Genomic DNA, 20,095 nt, shown 5'->3' with positions numbered 1-20,095 from the left:
CGAAGTTCACTTTGCGATGGTATTGTGTGACGGTTCAACAGTATTCTGCCTTATTGTCCCATAATTAAATAAAATTATATGTCTCGCTAACGTGAAAGGTCTAAGGCAGGAAATAGCAATACCAAAAACGACTCTGGACATTCTGACAGATTCAGCATGACTTGAAAAACCTAAATACAAAAAGCAAGCCATCATCAGATTTGTACACTGTACAGGGTATTACAAAATAAAATACCGGTACGTGACATCCTCTCAGTACGGTAGTTCCCAACCCTGCTCCTCAGCAAACACTGTCCTGCATGTTTTAGATATATTTTTGCTCTGCCACACCTGCATCAAATGATTGCCACCTCAGAAGCCATAAAGGACTGAAGAAGCCAGTTAGTCACCCAATTTTTTAAGTCAGGTGTGTGGAAGCAGGGGAACAGCTATGCAGGGCAGGGGGCTCTGAGGAGCAGGGTTGGGAACCACTGCTCTAATAATTTGAGTATAATCATAGGTTTCCAGTTCTTAGCATGTTTCTGTTTCTAGAATCTAAGTGTTTCCATGTCAGTTACATATTTCAATGAAAAACAGAGTTCAGTTAACAGGAAAATATTTATTTTATTAAGATCTGAACATTTTAGGTTTCGTCTGTAAATCATATAAGCATTTTAATTAACTTTTTATTTACAATATACAATATCAAAATCAAAACCAAAAAAAGATGCACATTGCAAAACTATCTTGAAACAAAACTTCCAAATATATTTCAACTTTATTTCAACATAAATCATGCATGTATCAAAACACAGAAAATGTTGGATTTTTAAACAAATAATTGAAATAACATCTGTTAAGTGACTTATTTTTTGTACATGTACTTTTAACATTTGTGGCAAGAACAGAGGAAGAAACTTTAAAATCTTATCAGAGTAACATTAGTTAAACCAATTAGTGCACAGCTTCCTCATTTCTGTTAAACATTAGATATTTGTTGGTTAGACACACAAAATATAACCAGAACATCTAGGACAAATAATTTTAAACCTTAAATTAATAAAACCTTAAAAGTTTTCCTTAAATAGAAAACTTTGAATCAGTTTGACTGTATGATCTGGTGAACTGTAAAGTGCCTTGAGATGATATGTGTTGTGAATTTGCACTATATAAATAAACTGAATTGAGTTGAATTGAATTAAATCCCTAATATTTTTTTCTCTTAAGGCCCCTTGGTCACAATAACACAGCGGAATTAATAAAACATTAGTTTGACATATTAACATTGATTAGAAACTTCATAGAATCTACCAGACTTACTATGATCTGTAAACTTGAATTTCAACTTGAAAATCCTAACCGAGTTAAATATTGCACAGAACAATCAAAAGCATTATAGTCAATAAAATAAATAAAGAAGTTAAAAGCTCTCTCTGCATTATTGTGCCAGCCTTCTGTTGGTTTTTACCCTGATCCAAGCACATTCCGCTGAGTAAAGTTCAACCTCCATCCTTCTTCCTTTGTCTGTGGGAATCTTGCTCTTTAGCTTCTCCACTGCTAAAAAAAAAACAAGAAAAAGGAACATTTTTAGAAGTCACAGGATTTCTATAAAAAAAAAAAAAAAAAATCATTATTAGAGATGATTTGTTTATTGACATTAACATCAGTATTGACTGATTTTGGTCATTTTTAACAACTGAATATCGTTATTTTAACCAATTTTTACTAAAGCAATTTCTTTCTTTTTCTTTTTTGAACTAAGGCAATTTCAATGGCATATTAATACTGATATCAAATTAAATTTGTGTTGTTAAGAAAATATTAATTGATTGACCATCAGACAAAACTAGACAAACAGTATTGCAACATGTAACCATTAAATACTCTATCAGTTTGCACTGCTGAAGCAGTTGTCAATTATCATTGGTTTCCCACCTTTGACTAGGAAGATTTTGAGGAATATGACTTCATTTACTTTCATAGTAGGTCACATGGAGAATTAGCTCTTCCACATATGAAAGTGTGAATGATTTAGATGTTAATAATTTGTCTGAGTGATGTAATATGAATTCCTTATGAATCAATCAGATTTACAACACTTGCTAATCCTTTACCTAGACATGAGAAGGCGCTCCTCCAGCTGTGTTGTTGTGGTTCACTCTGACTTGAGCGTAGTCAGATGCAATATTATCCAAACCCACTGGGGTTGGGTTTGCTTCTTTCTTCTTTGCAAACTTGATTCTTGCATAGTTTAGCTGCAGTAAAGAAAAAATAAATTTTTATTCAAATAAACTCTATAATACAAACTGCAAATGATGATGCACAGATTTTAAATGGAAGTAGATATATATTAAAAAAATATGTTTTTCATACAACCTTTTTTGTTTAGTTTCAAGTGTGAGGTGAAACAATCATTACATCATCTAAAATTTATCTTTAACCATTTAAATCGAAATTTGCAAGACGCAATAAATCTAGCATGTCTGACTAGAAGTTAAATCTTAGTACAAAGAAGATGCAAAAGATTTAGAGAAAGTTTTACTTTCTTTTTTTAAGTCTAAACTGCAGAAAATACATTTTAGGCTGTAGTAAGGCAGAATAAAATGCATTAAGGTCCATTAATGTCAAAGTGTTTCTCTGGAATAAAATATCATAAACTAAGTGCTTAAATGTTCTTACCTCACTTGAATCATCAGTTGTTTTGCTTCTCTTTCTGTTTGGAGAAATGAATATCATTACATACTGAACAAGCTTTGTCTGACTTGTTGCCAGAGGGGTGCAAAAATAAAGATGTGTTTACTCAGCACAGTCTAGTTAATATTTTATCTGTTCTGCATGAGCATGTTCATACCTCAAATGTTTGTTTTATTTAACACATGATCACCATATATTAATTTAAAGTTGTTAAAATGGTATACCACCAGCAGGAAAACAGTTTAAAATAAAGCTTTACACACAAAAATATATATATTTTTCTGTATTTCTTTACTGTCTTAAGTCCTATTAGTTAGTTGCATTTGGTCAATAATAATTACCAAGAGACATAATATTGAAAAGACCTTGAAATTTATCTTTTTTTTATTATCTTTTTTTTATCATTCGGACGTTATATTTATGTCCTTGACCTTTGGTTCCTTTGCTTTATAAACTGGACACTTAATGTCAAACGTTTTTGGCATATCCCTCCATATGTTATATAGTCATTCTTTTCCTGTCCACATTCAGTGATGCTACAGCTAAATATTCATGGCACATGTTTAAATCAGACAAAGTAGTGCTTTCATATGATTATTAATATGTTTTATTTTTTCACTTCTGGTGGTCTAAGAGAGGAGAAAGTGGATTGGTTGTAATGTTCTTGCATTTTATTGAGTAGTCAGACACTCATGGATTATGCATATTTAAAACCTTCCATTCTGGGGCAGTAAATCTGACTCCTGTGTGATATTATGATGGTTGGATACATTTATGCTGTTTTCACCTTGATAAAGTTGTTTAAACAGATCATCTTGACACCTTGTGGTATCTGGAAATTATAACCGTGAATTAGCTTTGCCTGTGGAAGTCAATGTTCCTTTTAATTATTTTCCTACGGTGTTAAAAAAGGAAGATGTGTGACTGAGCTGTCGCCTTAAAATATATCTATACGAGTGTCTCTTACTTAAATTAACTAAGCCAATGATGTATCTTGGCTTTCCCAAATTGTTTAAAAGTAATGCAATCTTGGTGGTAAAAATACATTCCTCATTATTAAAACAAAACAAACAAAAATACAGTTACTCAATTTCCTTCCCTGCTTATGTAAGCATCTGGCTTCTAATGTGAAAACCCAGTTAAATAGTCTCACAAATTCATGGAGTTACCTAAAAAGACGAGACCACATTCACCCCTCAAGATTAGAAATCCAAAGATATGTCAACCCTTGCCAAATTCTTGTTGAGAGTAGCCCTCATGCAGCATGGATACAGGCTAAAGGTTCAATCATTTAATAATAATAATAATAATAATAATAATAGTAATAATCATTTAAATCGTTTTAATACTGCTCAAATTTAGCTAATTATTGGGTAAAAACTTACACAGTGCTGCTTTACATTTTTTAATCACAATATTTTATCTTAACAAAAAAAATCAGCTATATTTAAGACATGATTTTTAGATGATTTTGCAAAGCTTTTTTTTCCCACTTACTTTAAAACCAAATAGTATACAACGCCAACAACAACTGCGACAACGACTAGGCACGCAATAACTATTCCAGCAATTGCTCCTGCAGATAATCCTGGTTTCTTTTCTGAAAAAATAACAAACAACATATTTTGCTTCTTTAACTTCTGATGGAATCACTGCTTGAAAAATTGTGACAAATGTTTATGAGGAGATGCAGCGGATGCAGTCAAATAAATGCCTGAAATGTTTTTTCTCTGTTTAAAGGTAATAAATTTTAAGTGCACAAAAATAACAGTCTGACATATACACAATTACAAATATAACACAATGTGTATTTAACTTAACATAAAAGAAATAGTTCAGAAGTAGTTTCTCTTTCATGGTTATTGTTGTCACCATCTTCCTAACAGTAAACATAGGTAATAATGACTTTGCTTTGTAAAATTAGAGAGAAAATTTCATAGATAATCCTGAATTCTAGCGAATTGCTAGATGCAAGAAATCCACTTGGAAAAGACGCTGACCTCAAAAACCCCTTAGTGATTCCAGCTAACACTATTAACCCTTGAGATTGAATTGAAGGGCTTTTGCATCAGATAGTTTCTCTAATTGTCCATACTAACAAGCACCAGCTAAAATACGAATGTTTCCAGGAATCATTCAAAGCACAGCAAAGCAACACTTGTTCAAACATGCTTATAATTAATGGTAAAGAGTAAGACAAGATATGCAAAAAAAACTGTGCCAATAAATATGGATAGAGTTTAAGTGTGTGATGCATTTATTCAGAGGTGTTCTTGTTTTATCTACAATGTGGGGGATTTATTTTGTAAAATATCCTACATACAGGGACTTACAGGTCCCCATATGGTAAAGTTCGGTTCTTAAAGTTGGGGTTAGGTTTAGGACTATGGTCGGATTCAGTTTAGGTTAGGGTTAGGTATATGTTGGTAATAGTTACATAGGATTAGTGTAAGGGTCTGGGTTAGGCCATAGAAAATGAATGCAAGTCAATGACATGTTCCCACATGTACTGAAAACAAAGCTGGGTGGTTGTGCATACTGTAGTCTTTGAGCTGCCATAAAAAAAATGTTTACCATAACGAGATATTTAGTACAAATAGCCATAGATTTCTCTGTATAAAAACATCTGATCAAAAAATTCATTTGGTTTTTTATGTTTGGGTTGTATAGTTTAGCAGAAATAGAATAACAGTTAGAACGAGCTTCTGTATAAACCTTTAGCTTATATCTTTGATTAAAAATTATTACCTCATAACGCTAAGAAACACATTTAAGCCAAAATACTTTCAAAACATTTTTTTAGAAAAGTGTAAAATAAGTAATGCTATCAAATCTTAATTTGTCGACATTTTTAAACTTACCAGATATAAGCACAGTTACTGGTCGAGATGATAAGTATCTCAAAGTTTTGTTATTAAAAGCCTGACAGCTGTAGTTTCCAGTTTGATTCAACTTAACATCATAAAGCGTCATTTCTGATCCAGAAACAGGAAGTTGTTTTCCATTTAGAAACCATGAACATAAAGCTTTAGGTTTGGAGTCTGCTGAGCAGGACAAGGTGATGTTTGAGCCTTCATCATAACGGTCATTTTCTGGTGATTTTTTTAAGTTGATATTTTCGGGGCCATCTGTAAGGTGTTGTATATGTGGAGAGAATTCACTGTTAAGTAGCTAACAACACATTCAGCTTTTTATGTCTGATTAGAGTATCAGCATTAATATAAAAATCATTTTTTTGGAAAATGCTTGAATATTGTGAAAAAAGTAATATTACTGTGATGAAAGATAGAGACTCACAGTTTATGGTGAGGTTTACTGGATCACTGCTGTCAGTATTGAAATCATTACTGGCTAAACAGGTATATGATCCCTCATCATGTCTGGTCACATTGACTATAGTCAGATTGGATCCTCCATTAGTGATCTGAATTCTGTCACTTGCTGAAACCTCAGTGCCATCTTTGTTCCAGGTGAAACGGGGGGAGAATCCAGATGCAGAACAAGACAGGCTGACAGAACTGTTGAACTCTACCAAATCATTGGGGGGTGATGCGACGAAAACGTTAGAAATACGTTCTGTAGGGCAACAACAGACATGTGTTAACATATTGTAGCTAAAAAAAATGAACCTTGTTTATTGATATAACACTAAAGAACATTGGGAGTATTTTTTTTTCTTTTAATGATATAATTTTTTTATATTGGCTTCTGGATGGATGCATGCCATTCAATGCCAATCACATGCCGGTGACAAATTTAACAGGAAAGCCTTGAGGTGTAAAAGCCTTCATAGAAGTGTACTTCTATGAAGATGTGTTTTAATGGTGGTGAAAATTCTCAGTCATCCAGGTCATAGTAATTCCAAAAAAGTTAAAAAACAATCCAGTGGATTTGTTTCCAAGTTTGAAGACGTTTCGCTTCTCATCTAGGAAGCTTTTTCAATTCAGTTTTTAATGGGTGATTAAACTTAAGTTTTAAATTGACCTGAAATCTAACCTAAAATTGAATATGTATATTTATTGTTGTAAGCCTTAAAAAATATAGAATGACAGCCTAATTATATTAAAATGATAATCTAAATATATGGAATTAACTTTGAGTATAACAAATGAAAGAATGAATGTATTGAATTACATTTAAATATGCATAAAATATAACTTTAATGTATAAATGCATTGAATTTAATTCAGTTTATTTATTTAGCGCCAATTCACAGCATATATTGTCTCAAGCTACTAAACAGTGATAATTAAGAAAGTTTTCTATCTTAGTTTTCTATCTTGTAGCCGAAAAAAACTGGACCCTATCATTAATGCAAAAACTATAGGGAATATTTTATTCTTGTTTGATTTAGCTGATTGCATCGAGTCATTGTCTTTACTGGATTCATTCCTCCTGGATGAACATGTGGCAACAGTAGATATTCATTGTAGGATGCAGGGCGGGCCATTGGTCTTGTTGGTGGGGTGAGCGCCATGGTAACTGTCAAAACTAAACCTTTTAATAGTGCTGACTCAGGGGCAGAGTAAGCCATTTTTGGACCCAGGTGAACATTTTCTAGAGTGCCCTCCTCAAAGTCAGACTTATTGTCCCAGTAGGCCCTGAGAGTGTTTTAAGATTCTCTAGGGCTGCCATAATTTCCATACTGCAATACTGTGAACCAGAAAACAGCCCAAGATTCTAATATGGATCCTCCTCTGGCTTCCACAGCTAAAGAATCAGAGACATGAGCTAACAGTGTTCAATAGGCATGGGTAGAGAGACCTGGTATCAAAACATCCCAGTATCAAAACCTCCCAGACCATTAAGCTTCAGCCTAACCGGTCCTTTTGACTATAAGAAGCACACATGCTGAGGGGACTGATTGGAGGGGAGAACGTTCTGCTCTCACTGTTGCTTTGTTTGCGCTCTTCCTACATTGTTGCCATCTATTCAGCAACTTTTCAGACCTTCCTAGTGACTTTTCTTTTTTCAAAATAGTGTCAAATGTAGTGACCTTTTCTATGTTGTTTAAGACAAAAAGCATCTGAGTCTTTCCTGGTTTGAAAGCACTGACAGTCTAAACAGTAGAGGAGGGTGATTCCAGTCTATTTCCTCATTAAAAATAAAATATACCTATAAATCCATACCTACTGCATAAAACAAAGGAAGTGATTGGAAGAAAAAAAAACTTCCCAAAACACTTGGTTTGCAGGGTGTCATAAAAACAAACTGAAAATCCAAATCAAAATATTATAATGGATAAAAAATGCGATGCAGTCGGAGGATTGTTTTAAACAGTGGCTGTTAAAAGGCATCTAAATATATTGTCTTATATCTAATAAAGGGACACTAGACTCTTTTCAAAAACTCAAAGACATCTGTGACTTTGAAAATAAGGACTTCTTCAAATACCTCCAACTTAAGCTTAACTGTGACACAAGAATAAGGGAAGGTAGTTCCGAATTAGTTAACACTGTGATTCATGCACACAAAGAAATTAATTGCATGAGTTTGCTGCCGCACTCTTCCAATGGTATTTCAACTCTTTATGCGTAAATTCAGGTGGGAGAAATTACCTAAAATAATCAGTTCAAAAGATGTTAAAGACATATGAGCACTTCCGGTTGTGGTTATTAGAGAATTTTCTTGGAAAAATATCATTTTTTTTACTACTCCAAAAATTAAACATCAGAAATATTACTCAATTTATGGAAGGTGGTGGAAAACATGTGGAAATACTCTGAATGATCATTTCCATTTCTTCCGGAACTGTCCAAGTATACAACCCATAGACATGGTGCAAAAAAATAAAATCAGTATAGGTATTAAGATTGAATATGTTTTTTGTACAATTTATCTAGCTAACACCAACCCAGCACCAAAAGCAGAATTTTACACAGAAGTATATGATCTAATGATTAGTAGAAGTTAACAACACTAAGTTTCCTAAGATTAAATATCCACCTGTGCAAATTCTAATGTTAAAAGTTGCCATCACATTAGGATTTGTTCCCCTGCAGGATAAACAAGAGATAGTTTGTTCGGTCAAATTCTTGTTGGTAACTTACTCTACAGGTGATTAAAATGTCAGCACTGTGGAGAGTGAAGCCTTTATGTCACTGGAGATTTTTTAAATCAGCTAAGGGCATTCTGGGCTACATAAAGTCCTTCCTTAAGCAATTTCTGTAAAAGAAATGCATTACATTTTGGAGCTCTATAGAATAAAACGTCCTCTTGCACTTTTCTTGGACCCTTTTTTCTATAATAAGTATCAGTATTAATTTTTAGTAATGAAAAAACTATATTAAAATATATTTATACAGTATGTTGCTGTCCTGTTTGAGGCACTCAGTGTAACTCTTAATGTTGTGAATGAGGCATGCTGACGCACAAGGAACAAACAGCTGCACAGGCCATTAAATAACAGACAAACCGCTAGCCCATCCTTGTATATGCATGAGGCTGAGCACTCCTCGTGCTATATGTGCGCAACTATGTTTTCTGTCTTCTTCTTTTCTAACCTGGGTATGGTAGAATGGGTAGTAATTACGTTGAAAAAAATGAAAACTTACCTGTTGGGTTTAAAATTCAAATGATTAAATCTATTGCCATTCAGAGTTATACAGAAAACATCTGGGGCTTAAAGAAGTACCTGGTATTTTACTCTATAACCCTGCTGAATTTGACTTTAAACTTATGTTTTTATCAATTTTAGAAGAAAAAAACAAATCCACAAATCAAGTGGATGTAGCGATGGCAAAATCAACAGTTTGCCATGGTTCTTTTGCCATGCTTTACATCAATACAAGAGGAGGATCAAAATAAAACTTTGTGGAGGCATGCTCTTGCAGCATCTCAGGTTTTTCTGGAGCTCCCACCTGAAAAAACAAGCCAGTTTCACAAAGTGGCTTTCACAATCAAGCCACTGTTAAGCCAAAAACCAACACACACATTTTTACATAAAAAAAGTCAGATTTCCAGGTATTACTTCCTCTGTCTGCAAAGAACCTCATTTATGGCACTTCCTCACTCACACTGAAAACAGCATTAGCAAAGCAGTGTTTCCCCCTCCAGTAGTGCAGGACGGTTTGCCAGAATCGCTTTAAGGCCAACCGACAGTCTTTTTCCATTGTCTCTCCAAACTCCTAACAGGCATCAGTTTCTGCCCTGCTACGGCCCGGGCAGTATCATGCTTGCCTGCAAAATACTTGATTGCTGCCTCAAGAGACCCATAGGTCAACTAAGGTTGATCGGACCCCTTCTTCCACTTCATGGTATCCCTAACTGCCTGTGTCCACCACTGGGTTTAGGGATTACCGCCACTACAGGCACTTAGGATCTTACAGGCTGTGTCTATTGTTTCCACTGCATCATGCGTATGCTGCACAAGTCTGTTGTAAAGAGAATCCCCAATAAAAGTGGCTGAAATTAGCTTTCTCTGCACGGTGGCTGCGCACTCCTCATAGCATGAGGAGCTCGGTCATACAGGAGATGCTCCGAGGAGGGCAAATTCTCAGACATATTTTTTTGGATGTCCCCTGGACGTCTTGCTTGGGAGATGTTCAAGGCACATCTCACCAAAAATAAACTCAGAGTATGAGCCAGGACACGCTAGATAGAGGGACTACCTCTCTCAGCGGGCGTAGGAGCACCTTGGACTTCCCCCAACAGAACTGGATGAGGTACCTGGGAAGAGGGTTGTATGCTGAGAGCTGCCCCTGCAACCCAGTACTGGATTGAGCAAAAGATAACAACATGTATAGTTTCTTTTTTTTCTTGCTTTTCAGCTCCATTTCATATTTTTCTCTTCTGATCTCCCCAGCTACTGTGTTTGCTTAGGTGGCATATTGCATTTATGTTATGTAATGAGATAGATTCATCCATTCATGTGGAAAGGGGAAAGAGTCCAAGAGGTATTGTGTCACTTTATTTTTCTTTATTTTAAAACTAAATCATGATTTTAGATTTTAAATATACATAAATATTTTCAAAGGCACTATAGGAGGGGTGGTCAAGTAGCAGAGCAGGTGTACCATTCTGAACTAAAAATTGAGGGACAATTATTGGAGATGAGGTAGAGTTAGAGATGAATATGAGACTAGAAATCTACATGACTCTGGTTGTTTGTATATCAGACCCACTCCTACTGTACATGCCCCTGAAACAAAGCTCTCCAATTCCAACTTGAACGTAAATGAATCAATGAAAAAAAAAAAGACCTTCTTGCCAACATGCAAAACAATCTGATATAGAGAACACATTCTGCACTAATCCAACAGTAAAACATGGTGCAATGGAATAACACTGAAAATACTTTTTGTCAAAATTAACTTTAAAATTGGTTTCAGTTAATATTAAGATGGAAAAGACTTACCGGTAATAAGGAGAAATACAGAGAAAAAAAATATTCTAACAAAAGACTTTGAACTCTAGTGGAGGAATAACCTAAACCTTACAGAGGCAGAGGAAACACTGAAAAATTTAGATCAAAATATACATTTAAAACTTAGAATGACCAAGTCAAAGCTCAGAGTCCATAGATAGACTTGAAGACTGATTTTCACACATGCTTGATCTCTAAGTTGATTGGGTTTAAAACATTTATCCTAAAACAATGGTGAATAATCAACAAATGTATAAATCTTTCTCCATTGTAGTACACTTTTCAGATTTGTATCTGTAAACATTTTTAAAAACTCTGTAATGTTTTCTCCTTCACAGTTATGTGCTGCTTTTTGTTGATTTGTGACATAACATAAAAAAAAAAAAAATAAATGGTACAAATTGTGACTGTACTGTGACTTACCCACTATAGAGATGGATGCAAGTGGAGATGTTTGCTTTATTGAGGTTTTACTGTTAAAGGCCTGACAGCTGTAGTTTCCACTCTGATTCCTCTGAACACTGATTAGCTTGAGCTCATGTTCAGAATTCGCCAGATTTTTTTCATTTAGGAACCAACTAAACACGGCAGCAGGTCTGGAGTCAGCCGAACAAGTCAAGGTGATGTCTGAACCTTCCTCATAATGTTTTTGAGATTCAGGGTTAACCTTTAATGTGACTTTTTCTGGGCCATCTGTAATTGTATAATTGAGCAGTCGTTTTAACCCTGATAGCTTTGCTTAAGTTGCATTATCTTTCTTTTTTAAAAGACATCATATGTTCATAACTTACAGCTGACAGAGAGGAATACTGGATCACTGTTGGCATTGCTGACAGGATTGGACACTTCACAGCTGTATGATCCATCATCATTTCTGGTCACATTGACAATAGTCAGAGTGGATCCTCCATCAGTAATCTGAACTCTGTCACTGGCTGTAATCTCAGAGGAGTCTTTCATCCAGCGGAAGGAGAGAGATGATCCAGACGAGGTGCAGCGGAAGATGGCGGATTTGCTAAACTCAATCAAATCTGAGGAATCTTCAGTAACTTTTACGTTAAAGACGGGATCTGGGGGTAGAAAAAATAATGAAATGAATCAGAAAAACAAAGAAATTTAGGTTTTATTTGGGGACTGATGTGCTTAATAGTTTATAGACAGTTACCAGGAAAAAAAGAACAGGTTTATAAAATAGAAAACACAAACTTTCCAAAATTAACAAAACCTTGAAGTTTAGATGATGTTCTAATTCCTATGTTCTAACACTTTACATGTTTAAATAATATACTCTTTGGGTAAAATGTATCTGATTTCAAAGTACCATTTTATTTATTTTTCTATACTAATTGACAGCACTGACTGATAGGCATAGTTAAGCCCCAAATAAGTAATAACCCTGGTATATATACATGAACCGGCAAGAAAAGGGGTAAAGGCGCACAGAGTATAAATGCTGCAGACGCTGTGACAGACGGCTCATTTTCCATACGGAATGTCCGTGCGTCAAGTGGGTAAAAAGTGGGTAAAAAGTAGTTTTAATATATTCTTCATCGAGAAAGTCCACCTCAAAGAATTGTCTGTGCAGTCAGTTCATCAAGATTATGATCCAGCCTTAAAATAATATTTCTCTGTCCAAGCCGCTGAGATCGCCACAAACTGGTGTTAAGCTGTTACTGGGAATCCAGCAACAGCTGCCTAAGGCCTGGTCGCCTCTTCGGGGTGTTTGTTACTGTTCATGGCGGCTGGAAGGGTTTTTCAGGTATGTGGTACAAACTTCAGGCACCAGAATAATAAAAGCAAACATATTTCACGAACAGGATTCAACATTTGTTAATTAATAAAATGGTTCAGGGGAGTGATCATAGACCTCTGCATCAGCAGTGTTTTGTCTGTTTCCCTGCCCTTTTTCTGAATGATAGATGATCTTTGTCCATTGATATTACATTAACAAAAATATTTCATGCCTACCATGTACATAGACAGCTGAAGGCAGAGATCTTTGGTATCTCATGGTTTTGCTGTTAAAGGCCTGACAGCTGTAGTTTCCACTTTGACTCATCTGAATGTTCATCAGTCTGAGTTCTGGTCCAGTTGTAGTCAGAGCGCCTCCATTCAGAAACCACTGATATTCAGCAGAAGGTCTTGAATCAGCAGAGCAGGTCAGAATGATGTCTGAGCCAGTCTTATGATGTTCTCCTGATGGATTCACCTCTGATCTTACACTGTCTGGTCCATCTGATTGTAGAAAAGAAAAACAGAAATTGTAAAGAAAATGTCATCCACTGGAAAAATAATGATGAGACATTATACAGATACTGTTTGTCAATATCTCCCCCCCCCCCCCATTTTTTATTGTCATTACACTGTCACAAGTACAGAGCAACGAAATAAACTCTCTGAATTTAATCCATCCTCTTGGGGAGCAGTGGGCTGCCTTTATGCAGGCGCCCGGGGAGCAGTATGGGCTTAAGGGTCTTTGCTCAGGGACCAGAGTGGCAGTCTGTGGGATTGAGGCTCGAACTCAGAACTTCAGGATTCCAAGCTCTATGCCCTAACCACTAGACCACCACTCCTTCCAAGGATATAAAAAATAAGACATTGTACATATGCTACATGTTCAGTTTCACATTTCTCAAAATAGCTGCTATAGACTGCTAATTAATGTATGAAGTAAGCCAGCAGATAAACATATTTTGTTTATTTACTTAAATTTCCTAGTTCTATTCATGTAAATGAGTTTATTCAATGATGTTTACACTAAAAAAATTAAACAAAATAAAAGTATTGTAGACTTCTGCTAATAATGGAAATCATGAAAGCAATTTTAACATAAGTTTTGTGATCAGGATTTTATTTCTGATAGTTACAAGAAAATTTTAGCAGATAGTAAACATGTAGGTTAAAAACTTACAGCTGATGCTGATTGGTATTAGATCACTTCTGATTGAAGAGACAGGATTAGACACATTGCATCTGTATGATCCCTGGTCATAGCGGGTCACATTAACTATAGTCAGAGTTGATCCTCCTTCATCAGTGATGTTAACTCTGTCACTGGGAATAACCTCAGAGCTGCTGTTCAACCAGCGGAAGGAGAGAGAAGATCCAGAGGAGGAGGAGCAGGATAGACGGACTGAGCTGTTGAATTCAACCAAGTCTGCACTTGGTGGAGAGACGGTTACATCAGAGACTGGTTCTGTTGGTAGAAACAAAAATTCAGTGGATATGTTTGCATGGTATTAAGTAATATTAAATTTTATCAGTGTTATTTTAATTGTCTTAATGCTAAAAAAAAAATAAAAATCAGATAATTTTAACAAACTTCGTGATCTTCACTTAAGTGGAAAGTGGATTTCTGAAAAATCTATCAAATAAAAAAAATTATATTTGAATTAATTTGAATTTTTTTTAAAAATCTAACCTAAATTTGTAATTGCTACAGTTAATTCTTAAAACCAATTTAAATAGATTAATATTCAGACCACTCTTTTCTATTTTGTAGCCCTATTGATTTGAATTTAGGAATAAAAGTAGAAGGTGAAATGATGGAAAAAGTGGAAACGTGGGACTGGGGTTTGAGGAATGTAGGCTTAAAAATTGTGGGAGCAGCTGACAAACATAGCTCAGGTTTGAAAGCAATCAGTAGACTGAAAGCTAGAGCCATTTCTTAAGTTGCATAACCACCGAATTTAACGGATGTGCTCCTCTGCTTTGCCCAATTTATCAAGGAGAAATCAGTGAATCCCCCTTAAGCCTTGGGCCACCAAGTTGTCACACATTGCAATTAGTTACTTGTTACAAAATGAATTTTAAGAGGTTTTAAAGACAAGAAAGTGTGTTTGTGTATCAAAAATGAGACTACTTTTAAGGTGCACCAAAGTTTTCATAATAGCTCTGCTTACAGGCCATTATGGCAACAAGCTTTTCAGTCAGTTACAGTGTGTTTTCTCCACTAATCGCAGGCTGATCTTGATCCTTCATTTTATCATTTTCTGTTAGCTGTTAACTGCTCGTTTAAGAATGAGATTGATTGTTTTAGTATATGTAATGGATAATTATTAGAATATAATTTTTTTTCCTATGTAAATGTTTTGATATTTCAAGATAAATAAGTTATTCTATAAACTCTCAACATTTTTTTTTCTTAGTACTGATTGCAGTACTTAATAGTTTTACTTGTCTTAATTTGGCATTCAAGAAAAAAAAACTGATTACCTTTGATCATTAAGAGTACCTCTTAATGATCAAACAAAGCACAATCATTACCCCTGCTACATAGAATAAAAACAGTTACATTTTCATCTAAATCTAATTAAGTAGAGTGAGTTCTTAACTATTTTTCTTTTACTGTTTTTTTTGCAAGCAGCCCTGCCAGATGAGTGACAGTTGTGGTTTAGATGTTAAGCTTCTAGTGATCCCAATCATACCCATGATCTGCCAAATTATCCTCCATCTCTTAACCTTCATTTGGATTTATAAAACATAACATATGCTTATGAAAATGCAGTCAAGGTATCGGTAACCTGTACTTAAAGCAGACCAAAAGTTTATTTTTGTTAATCTAATAGGCATTTATTAAACTAAAACCTTCTATGTTTTCGTAAAGATATCTGATTGTTGCTTGTCTCATAATAACAAAAAACTAAGTCCATTCAGTAGTTACTAAAATATTATCTTATAGTAGTTAATAAACAACTTTGGCCTGATGAAGATTGGTAAAAACTTTCTGGTAAAGTGCTATTTTTATTTCTACTTATGTGGAAAACTAATCAACTTCTGTTATTAGTCAGGTTGAAAAAAAATGTTTAGCCACAAATAGTATTTTAAAGTAAGCGAAGAGTTCCTTTTTTTGTGGACAATCATTTTTATGTCACAGAAGATTTAAAATGATAGACCACCATTATTTTTCTATGATTAGAATGAAAAATAGAGCTAATTAATTATCAGCTTTCTAGATAGTACTAAAATTTCCTTCTAATGAAGGATTGTTTTATAATTTATTCATTCATTGAAATGTGTAAATAGTCAAATCCCAGAAAGGGTGATTAATTGAAAGTTTGTCAGGGATCTCAGATAAGTGGTAATGTCAGCTCTGTTCTAATTGCAGAAGTGTTTAACATATTTCAGTTGTAGCTATTTCCCAAGTATCTGGGTCTAACCAAGCCCACTGTAGCACACTTGCATATTTGAGATGAAAAATGCTAAAGAAAAAACAACTAACCATGGCTGAGTGATTCAAACTAGTGCTCCCTAGATCAAAATATGAAATGCTTAAACAGACCTTGTTAGTAAGTAGTTTCTTCACATTTAAACTAATCCACCTAGCATATCACAATTTTCATTTGTGTTTGAATGGATTTACTAAATGAACATATGGATAACAGATAAGACTGAAAGTTTTTATAAAGAGCATTGAATCATTAATATGTGTTTTAATCTTGGCTTTCATTGTCTGTTTACTCACCATATATATCCACAGTGGTCCTTCCTGTTTCTTGTGGACCTGTAGCAGGTTCAATAATGACTCTGTATTCTCCACTGTCATTGAGTGTCAGATTCCTGAGCTCCAGAGATCCAGTAGATATGAAGAGTGTAATCCTATCTTCATATTCTGGTTCAGATTTATTTACACCAGACATTGAATATATAATGCGCTTAGGTGATGAACTACCAAATTGCCAGTTAACCATCAGAAAAGGTGTTTCAGTTGGATTCAAGTTTGTTTTTAACAATACTTTCCCTCCAACAGCAGCATTGAATGGGCCATCTGGTAACAAACTAATTCCATTTGATAAACCTGGAAGAAAAAAAAAGAATAGTAAGAAAAAACATTTAAGTTAAAATGTCAACATCAACAATGATGTTAACTACATCAACAAAATGAGCACTGTTATTGTTTTGAGACTTTTTATTCCAATTTGGCAGCTCGATGAAGAACAAAACACTGATTGAGGCTGAATTTCTTCCAAAAATTTGACATTTTACTCAAAGGAGAATCTTACCTGTAAAAGCCGCAACCACGATAAAAAGAGGTCGTAACATAGCACTGAATTAAATCTAGAGGTCTAACTACAGGACAGCTGAGCTCTCAAATAGAGAATTAAGGAAGCTCTGCTCTGAATCTTGGTGAACTAGAAACGCTGTAAATGATCACAGTAGGGAGCTGCCCTACAAATCTACAGCAGGTCTGAGTGTTTGAGTTAAATAGATGTCAGAGGACGCCCTCCTCTGGTAAATATATTCTGTGCTGCTCTAAACAGAGAAGTTTGATCTATGAATCAGTCCACACCATAGAGAAGAAGCAGAGGTGTAACGAGAAAATGTTAATAAGGGTGGCCAGGCAATAACCAGTGTAAACTGAGGGGTGGGCGAAAGTGGATAGGTGCTAGAACCTTATGGTCAATCTACACCAGGGGTCTCAAACCAGTTCCAAAAAGGGCCATGTGGCTGCAGGTTTTCTTTCCAACCAAGCAATCCCACACCAGACTACATTCATCTCATCAAGTCATCATGTTCAAATTGCACTCAGTTGATGAAATGACTGGAGTATGGTGTGGAACTGGTTTGAGACCCCTTATCTACACTGTTCCAAAAGGAAAATGAACAACATCCATATTTCCAAATAAAGAAAAACTATACTTTCCTACAGCCTTTGCTAACGCATATATATAAACGTTCATGCTGTCTAAATTAAAGGTGTAGTGGACAAAATTCTTTCAGTTTTGAGTTCTGGGGCGAACATCGTATACATTGTCATTACTAACCTAATTTTATTAATAATCGTTCTGCATAAAATGTATATTTACATGTTCTAATATCTACATTAATTGGATTACCTGTTATTAAAGTATTTATTTATCTCTGACTTCAGTGAAGATTCCCAGATGACTGGCAGAGACATAATTTTCTCTTTACCCAATGTAAGAAAAAATCTAGTTCTGAAAAGAGCATGAATTCTGTATTTATCATCTTTAATGTTTGTATCTTGATGTCGATAATTAACCACAGCGTTTTTGTTGTCAGGTAATTGTTTACATATAGATAATTAAAATGTGAATAAGTTAAAACATTCCACTTGGAAGTATTACTGCTGCCACCGTCAGTATTAGAGGAAAAATGTTAGGGGTGGCCAATGATTGGCTAAGGGTGGCCATGGCCACCCCCTGGCACCCCATCTTGCTTCGCCACTGAGAAGAAGATGCAATTATGAAACTAATTATCAACTTACAACGATTCCCTGGACGGATGGATGGATGAACACAACATAATAACTGGAGCTATCCCTGTAGAAGCAAATGTATCATATGGAAGTAAATCTGTGTTGCTGGGATTTGAATTAAAAATGCCACTGAAATTTAAATGTTGTATGTTTGTACTTACTGTGTTAACATATATTCAGAACACAATTTTGACCTTAAAAAAAATTCATTGGCATTATTTTTACACAGTTGAAATTTCATTTGTTATTTTCTCTAAAAGCTAAAAATTCACATTGTTATTTCAAAGTGATTACATTTTCAATAATTATTTTTCAGTTGAATTTTTCAGTGTTAAAAAAATCTGCATATAAAAAAATTCAACCTTTCAAAATTCAAACTTAATATTTTCAGCCTACTGAGATTCAACTGGCTCTATTTCACTGTCTTAAATTCGGCGTCTAAATTCAGTGTAAAAAGGGAAGGGTTACTTCAGGTCACAGACATTAGCAATGGATTGTGGTGTCCAACATCCAGCCAATCCCGTTACGTTTTCTTAGTCACGTGACGTGACACTTGCGGCGCTTATGCTGAAGGAAAACCAGCATGATGGTCATGCAAGCTAACGCTAACTCAACGGTGAGTTTATTACTTTCATTTTTCTGTAGTAGTGTAGAAATAATGACAATGAATTTTTTTTTTAGGCCAGAAATGTGTTCCGAATATATAAATTTAACACTGAAACAGTAAGTACACACATACAACATTTAAATTTCAGTGGCATTTTTAATTCAAATCCCAGCGACACAGATTTACTTCCATATATCTACAACTTTAAAAAAGACACTGTCTGCAACATTCTTCCATAAGTTCATGATATCTAAGTAGTTTGTCTTTATAAAAGTTTTATATTGAATGACACATTAACAAGTTTTTAAAGTAAATTTACTTTAAAACTAACTTGACCTCAGTTAGACTGTATTGCCAAAGTTATTTGTCTATCAACTTTTATAACTACATGAACTTTAATGACATCCTATTCCTAATCCAGTTTGTCGATGGATCCATTGCTAGCAACAGAAACTTTAACTATTCTGTAAATATCTTTACAAGTTCTAGGAGTATGTTCAGTTAGATGAGAAATGTGCAGCATTGGTTCAAAATGTGTTCTAATGGGTTGAGGCCAGGACTATGAAGCCAAGTAGTTTATCCACACTAAAGTTTGTACACATGAAGCTATGAAAGGGATTAGAGCATCCTAATTCCGTCATTTAGATGGTTTGATCCTAGATTGATAATGTTTACCCCTCTTAGTTGTGTTTGTGAATGCATAAATACTGTAAATAGCTACTAAATGATAAAATTATCCTTGTTCATTGGTTCAACAGTGACACCTAGTGCTTAATTTATGCTTTATTTTGAAGAACGGTACATTTCTTTATCATGTGTTTTGTGATTTGCTGCGATTCCTGCTCTTGCTATAGCTGCGTTCACACCGAACACAGCAGGAGCAGCAAAAACGCGTCTGCTGCTTCCTTTTTGCTGCTTGTACCAGTTTAGTTCTGACACGCGGCTGAGCTACTCTATCCTTTCTATGCCTTGAAGCTATATATGCTGTGATCCGTGGAAATAAAGTTGTTTTGATATGTTTTTAAGTGAGAAAGTCCACCTGAAAACTTAATCAGTGCATTCAGTTCATCCAGATTACCATCCTGCCTTCTAATATTATTTCTGTCGCAGTCGCTCAGATATGAAGGTAGATTTGTTTCTTTATTATTCAATCAAAAAAAAGGTTGATTCAATCAAAAATTATATAAATAAAAAAATATAAAAGAAAACAAGTATTTGAATGCAAAAATAT

The 20,095-nt window shown here is 34.8% G+C and overlaps 1 protein-coding gene and 1 long non-coding RNA gene across 2 annotated transcripts; both read right to left on the bottom strand.

The window, feature by feature from the left end:
* Positions 1 to 1,189: 1,189 nt before the first annotated feature.
* On the bottom strand, positions 1,190 to 2,692 carry LOC107100223. The gene is made up of 3 exons (XR_001481990.1): positions 2,659 to 2,692; positions 2,094 to 2,234; positions 1,190 to 1,536 (listed from the first exon to the last, which is right to left on the bottom strand). It is a non-coding gene; the product is annotated as an uncharacterized LOC107100223 (long non-coding RNA).
* A 7,596-nt stretch (positions 2,693 to 10,288) lies between these two features.
* On the bottom strand, positions 10,289 to 13,637 carry LOC107100213 (carcinoembryonic antigen-related cell adhesion molecule 5-like). Its single transcript, XM_015398622.1, has 5 exons — positions 13,595 to 13,637; positions 13,007 to 13,273; positions 11,830 to 12,108; positions 11,462 to 11,731; positions 10,289 to 10,386 (listed from the first exon to the last, which is right to left on the bottom strand). The coding sequence occupies exons 1-5, from the start codon at positions 13,635 to 13,637 to the stop codon at positions 10,289 to 10,291; spliced, it is 957 nt and encodes a 318-aa protein (XP_015254108.1).
* Positions 13,638 to 20,095: the final 6,458 nt, after the last annotated feature.

The sequence above is a fragment of the Cyprinodon variegatus genome, unplaced genomic scaffold (assembly GCF_000732505.1).
Source record: "Cyprinodon variegatus isolate N-32 unplaced genomic scaffold, C_variegatus-1.0 Scaffold946, whole genome shotgun sequence".
NCBI lineage: Eukaryota > Metazoa > Chordata > Actinopteri > Cyprinodontiformes > Cyprinodontidae > Cyprinodon > Cyprinodon variegatus.
Note: the sequence above shows the minus strand (reverse complement) of the source record. Positions and strands in the feature narration are given on the sequence as shown.

Coding starts and splice junctions, on each gene's coding strand:
- LOC107100213 (XM_015398622.1), bottom strand. CDS start 13,637: ATGTCTTATTTTTTATATCCTTGGAAGGAGTGGTGGTCTAGTG. Junction 13,274..13,594: donor GAAGGAGTGGTGGTCTAGTG/GTTAGGGCATAG, acceptor TTCTACAATCAG/ATGGACCAGACAGTGTAAGA. Junction 10,387..11,461: donor TGCATCCATCTCTATAGTGG/GTAAGTCACAGT, acceptor TGCTCAATCCAG/TACTGGGTTGCAGGGGCAGC.